This window comes from Argentina silus (assembly GCF_951799395.1).
Source record: "Argentina silus genome assembly, chromosome: 16".
NCBI lineage: Eukaryota > Metazoa > Chordata > Actinopteri > Argentiniformes > Argentinidae > Argentina > Argentina silus.
In genome coordinates this window covers 12,397,446-12,403,582 of record NC_139670.1, presented here as the reverse complement: position 1 = coordinate 12,403,582, position 6,137 = coordinate 12,397,446, and the positions used below count along the sequence as shown (strand labels likewise).

Here is a 6,137-nt window from a genome sequence, read left to right as displayed (position 1 = left end):
TTTTTTTGACAGTTTATTTGAAGTTAGTCATCGAGAAGTCAAGTAAAGGGGGATATAGATAAATTAGGAATAGCTAGCTAACAGCTGGCTGTCAAGCTAAATATGGAGGGAGAAGATAAAAGAATAGAATTCCTACAGGATGTCACTTTAAAGGTCTTGAAATTGAAGCAAGACAAATGGCACAAGTTTATCGCGGGGGAGGACAACCGAACTTTCATTGGCAATTTCTTTGAAAAATCTGACACCGCCAGCCTTGTTATATTTCTGAATGCCGCATCCCAACTTGTTACCAGCCTGGAATTTCCACAAAATATTAAAAGCAAAGCTGTGTATTTTATCAAAAAGGATAAAGAGGTTGTCACAAAAGACAATATCAAAAATGTATTGATTGGAGACGTCTCGAATTCGCCTGTGGACGCTACTATTGGCGTGATAGAGGAGGTAAGGTTGGCGTAATGATGGCCACAGCACACTACTGGTATGCCTGCTCTATTGAGGAAATAACGGTTTGACTGGCTCTAACGTGTTTCTGCAGGTTGTCTATCCTTTACACACCAACAGAGACAACACCAAACGCTGGCCTAAGGTGGTTTCAGATGATGTGTCTCGCCATGCACACAAACTTAAGAATGAAGTTTTCGTCACTGGAGGTCAAATCAAAGGCAGAACATTTTTACCACTACCAGAAAACGCCGATGCTCTTGGAGATTCGGAATTATCTTACCGGTATTCCATCAGTCACCGAAAGTCTTACCTTTCCTACACAATTAAACTAAACAAAAACTGAACAAAACTTATTTTTTCTAATTCCCTCCGCAATATAGGCTCCCCAGGGCCATAGACAGCAAGTTGATGCATGCATTTGAAACGGTGATAATCGACTGGACTCACCAAGTGACAGAAGTTTTGAGTAAAGACTCAGCCCAGCCAATACTGGATGGCCTGAACCCACTGCCAAAAGTGGAGTTGGACTTCTGGAACAATAGACTGATGAACCTGGAGTGTATATACACTCAGGTACATTTTGATATCCATAAAGGCAATAGTTTGAAATGTGTGTTTGGCTCTGGTGTAGTTGCAGTTGTAGTATCCGTGCTGCAGCAGGTTTCAGCAATGTGTATTATAGTCAACATATGCCTTTTCTATTTCAGTTGATGGCCCCTAAAGTTCGTAAAATGGCACATATAGTTGAACTTGCAGCAAGCACGTACTGGCCAGCACTGAGCAGTATTTACATTGATGTTAAAGAAGGTAACACAAACGTGACTGTTATTCACTCAGAACTCTCCAGGTTGGCACAAATCAATTTTGTCAAATTGTTCTACTTTGTTATTTTATTTGTTACAAACAAACCTCTTGCCCCTATTGTAGGCCTGATGGAAGCACGTGATATTGTGATTTATCTGAAGCCACTGCAGAAGATACTTGATGACATTGAACAGTTGGAGTACTCACAGGTGAAAACCGCCTCAAATGTGTCTGTCTTTTTTAGATAACTATCTTTCAAAAACCTTACACCCTTGTTCTCTATGTCCTATTTTCAGCTGTCAACCTATGTAGGAGCTGTGATGCACTCGGTTTGTCTGACCTGGGCCAACTCTAAACACTACTGCCACCCAGCAAGGATCATTGTTATCCTCCAAGAGATCTGCAACTTGTTCATTGATATGGTAGGCCTAGTTTGCATGTGCATGTGTGCATGTTTTCTCATGTCTCTTTAACCAAAGCATATTATCTTAAACCAAAACATACAGTGCTCTGCATAAGTAATGGGACAGTGAAGCATTTTTTTCTTCTTTCGGCTCTACACTCCAAAAGTTTGGATTTGAAATTACTATGAGGTTAAAGTAGAGATTCTCAGCTTTTATTTTATGGTATTTGTGTACATCTTGGTTTCACCATGCAGAAATTACACCACTTTTTATGCATAGTCTCTCTATTTCAGGGTACCCAAAAGTAATGGGACAGATTTATTAAATGCCCAAATTAAGCACTCATGTTTAGTATTTGGTGGACAATCCTTTGCATGCAGTAACTGCCTGAAGTCTGCGACACATTGACGCCACCAGACGCTGGGTATCTTCCCTGGTGATAGTCTGCCAGGCCTGTACTGCAGCCATCTTTAGTAGGTGTTAAGGTCTCTTAGCCTAACATCTTATCATCAAGAAATGAAATGCATATTCAGTTGGATTTAAAACCGAAGATTGACTTGGCCAGTCAAGACCTTTCCACTTTTTGGCCCTGAAAAATTCCCTAGTTGCTATGGTAGTATGTTTTGGGTCATTGTTTGACTGTATGATGTAGCACCGTCCAATGAATTTGGAGGCATTTGCATGTACCTGAGCAGACAACATGTTTCTGTACACTTCAGAATACATTCTGCTGCTGTTGTCAGCAGTTACATTCTTCAATTAAGACAAGTTGGCCAGTTCTAGTGGCAGCTATACATGCCCTGTAGCAAGCGCTGTAGTTTGGCTGGTGACGTATTCTGCGGATGGTAGTCTCTGACATATTCACGCCTACCTCCGGGAGACAGTTGCTTTTTGTTGGACAGTTTTTTTGTTTTTTTTCTTAATTATGGTGAGTATTCTTCGGTCATCCACTGTGGAAGTCTTCCTTGGCCTAGCAGCCCGTTTGTGATTGCTGAGCTCACCAGTGCTTTTCTTTCTTTTTAATGATGCTCCAAACTATTGAATTTGGCAAGCCAAAATCAATATGTACACACATACCATCAAATAAAAGCTGAGAATCTCTACTTTAACCTCATAGTAATTGTTTGATTTCAAATCTAAACTTTTGGAGTGTAGCTTCATTACTTATGCAGGGCACTGTATTTCATTCAAGTAAAGAGAAATATTTCACAAACAGAAATTCATTGGTTTGTTGGTAACACTAAAAGCATATTCAATAACTAACATGAATCAAGTTTATTAGGATACTCACATGGCAGTTTACATTAAAGCTATATCATATCATCATACAAATACACTGAAATCAGATTTTACAGACATATCAGTATATCATGTTCTTTTGATACCTGATATTTATGAGAAAGGCATACATGATTCTATGCCTCTGTGCTGCAGACAAGGAACTTCCTGGGCCCAGAAGAAGTGATGAAGGGACTTCAGGGGGAGATAGATGAGATTCTTGGGAACATCAGAATGAGCATTGTTACCCTGGTGACCCTCAGAGAGACATACGACCAGTGTAAATTGGACATGGACATGTACTTCAAAGTCAGTACACACACCCTGACCAATTTGCTATAATCACACACAAGAACTTGCATCACATGTGCACTGGGATCTGTTCAAAGTTTCACAGCTTTTTTCAGAGTATTGTCTCTTTGTTGTTGTGTTCCCAAGAATGGAAAAACCAAGAACTGGGAATTCCCCTCAAATCTGGTGTTTACCCGACTGGATGCCTTCCTGCAGCGTCTACAGACCATCGAGGTACAGTTTCTTTCTGCTTCATGCATGCACATGTAACTGAGTTGAGATGGTAAACTCACCCCACCTGTGCCATCGAATTGCTCGATTTTCGGTGTCGTAGCTGGTCAACATTGGGTATTTCGGTGACGTGCCATCACATGTGTTGGCAATACACAGGATGCAGGTTCGAAACCTTCACTGATTGCGCCAGCGTAATGTCTATTACACACTCACATACACACACACACACACAGGCTTGGCTAACCAGTCTCCCTCTATCTATCAGGAGGTGTACGCAGTGTCTGTGGAGCTATTGAAGCTGGAGAAAGTGGACATTCAGGGGGTCCGGGGCAGCACCATGGGAACCATGGTCTTTAGCATCTATGATGAGTTCCTGGAGCTTATCAAAATATTTGCTGAATGCAAATATGATGCTATTGACACAGATGACAAGGTATGCAACTACTCCACATCAAATGGAAATGCAATACATCACATCTTTTTATAAATTACTGTATGTCTATTTGTGATATGAACCTTGATGGTTTGGTATGAAGATTTCAGTCATCTCTTAGAAACCAACCCCCAGTCTTGTTTATCAGAACACTGCTACTCTCTCCTACAGAGCTTTGATGAGAACTTTAAGGACTTCCAGGACCAGATAACAGACTATGAGAGACGGCTGGGTACCATCCTCTGTCAGGCCTTCGATGACTGTGCTTCTACAGAGTCTGCTGTGAAGGTCAGACACCTTTTGCTGGGCCTCTTCTTCTATACAAACCCATTTCTCAAAAAGGCTTAAGATCACAATCACGTGTCTGCATAGAATAAATGTATCGGAGACTGTTCAAGGTCTTAAGTGCCTCAGGGAACCCTCCACATAACATACTGTAGGCATTATATCATACTGTAGTGTAAGGTCACATCAATACTGTACATGCATTAACATTGTACTTCCAAGGTTAATTCTGCTTTCCAAAAAAATGAAAAGTTAAAAGTATGGCAGAACTGCATGTATGTATATACTATCACAACATACATACAGTGTGTGCCTTACTCTTGCAGATGTTGGATATGTTTGGCTTCATCCTTGAGCGGCCTCACATTGAGGTCCAGTTCTCCTCCAAATACAAGGAGCTGGTGGAGATGTTTAGTTCAGAACTGGACCACACTAAGCTGGTGTACGATGCCCAGATGACAGCTCTGGAGCAGGGGACGGGCATCCCGCCCATCGCCAAGAACATGCCCCACATAGCAGGCCAACTTAAATGGGCCCAGGAGCTACGAGACCGCATTCAGATTCCTATGAAGACCTTCAAGGCTATACAACACCCGTATGTACTACATAGCATTTTCCTCCACCCAAATGATAAATTAGTCTTAATTATCCACGAGGGAAATTTGAAGAGCTTCCACCAGACAAACATGCTACTGTCAGCAGATGAATCTGATGTTTGACCATGCAAAGAGCATCTGTGATTCCATCCTAAACTCATTTGCTACTATAATACTATGGAACGAAATACTATGATGATAGTCGAGACTATGAAGTGCAAAAGACAAACACTACACTTTCAGCTTTGTGTGTTGTGTTCAGGTGTATGGGGACGGATGAGGCCAAGCTTGTGTTCCAGAAATATAAGGAGATGATGGGGTTGCTGCATCAATACTGTGTGAGTGTGTACTCAGGATGGACCTCTCGAGTGGACATAGACTGCCAGTTCAACCTGGATCAGCCACTGCTGCTCCGCAACCCTAAAAACAACATTCTCAGCGTCAACTTCAACAAACAGGTCTGGAGGATAGCCATTCATACTCAGTAAACACCATAGACTTTTGGTGCCATGATGGCACCAATGGAGTTGTACAATAGCTAGTACCCTAGCATGTCTCAGATTGTGGTCTGGTGTAGCATGTGGAGTTATAAGGAGTAATGAGCTGCTCTGTCTGATCCTCTCTCTCTCCAGCTGGTGGCTGTTCTTAGGGAGGTGAAGTATTTGACCATCCAGGGCCAGGAGGACCTCCCTCCCAGCGCCGCAGAGGTCTTTGCGCAGAATGAAACCTTCAGAATATACGTGGGCAACCTGGACCTCATTGTGTCCTGGTACAATCAGGTATAGTAGTAGTAAATAAGAATGGTAAACACTAAACTGTAGACTGATGAATGTATATATCGGTTGTTGAACTGGGATGTTTTTGAACACAGAACACAAGTACCAGATCTTAAAGGAAACAGTATAATCTGAAAAAAGGAGCACTGTATGTAGTGATATCCCCCCTCTGCAGATCCAAGCTGGGGTTCTCCCAGTGGAGTTGCCCCTCATCAAGGAGGAACTGAAGGGCATCGATGAGAAACTAGCCCTGGCTGAGAGCACTCTGAGCTGGCACAGTGAAGGTACTGTAGTACAGGCTCTTCAGAAGGGGAGAAAGGGTGACATAAACAGACTTTCCAGATCATCTATTTCAGATTTTCTGACCTAGTGTATCTTATGTGTTCAATATAATTTTCCCTACATATTCTTTCATGTTGTGCTGAAGGATGATGTATATGTTGTCACTAAAGCATGACTGTTTTGCCAGGTGTGTGGGAGTACATCCAGCAGATGAGAGACACGCTTCATGACTTTCAGAGAAGAATCAACCAGGCCAAGGCCAATGTCCAGGCCATGCATCTTATCATGGAGGTGATTAATCCTACACACC

The 6,137-nt window shown here is 42.1% G+C and overlaps 1 protein-coding gene across 1 annotated transcript in view; it reads left to right on the top strand.

Moving 5' to 3' along the window:
- Nucleotides 1-458: 458 nt before the first annotated feature.
- Nucleotides 459-6,137, top strand: part of LOC310817534 (dynein axonemal heavy chain 17-like) — a gene marked incomplete at its 5' end in the record, with an annotated part of 32,237 nt that continues 26,558 nt past the window's right edge. Inside the window, 12 exons of the mRNA XM_083688170.1 lie at nucleotides 459-478; nucleotides 825-1,017; nucleotides 1,545-1,670; nucleotides 3,087-3,239; nucleotides 3,369-3,455; nucleotides 3,721-3,888; nucleotides 4,060-4,176; nucleotides 4,500-4,768; nucleotides 5,032-5,227; nucleotides 5,402-5,548; nucleotides 5,721-5,829; nucleotides 6,015-6,118. Coding sequence (XP_083544296.1) covers nucleotides 459-478; nucleotides 825-1,017; nucleotides 1,545-1,670; nucleotides 3,087-3,239; nucleotides 3,369-3,455; nucleotides 3,721-3,888; nucleotides 4,060-4,176; nucleotides 4,500-4,768; nucleotides 5,032-5,227; nucleotides 5,402-5,548; nucleotides 5,721-5,829; nucleotides 6,015-6,118 — 1,689 coding nt within the window. The remainder of the gene's footprint in view (nucleotides 479-824; nucleotides 1,018-1,544; nucleotides 1,671-3,086; nucleotides 3,240-3,368; nucleotides 3,456-3,720; nucleotides 3,889-4,059; nucleotides 4,177-4,499; nucleotides 4,769-5,031; nucleotides 5,228-5,401; nucleotides 5,549-5,720; nucleotides 5,830-6,014; nucleotides 6,119-6,137) is intronic.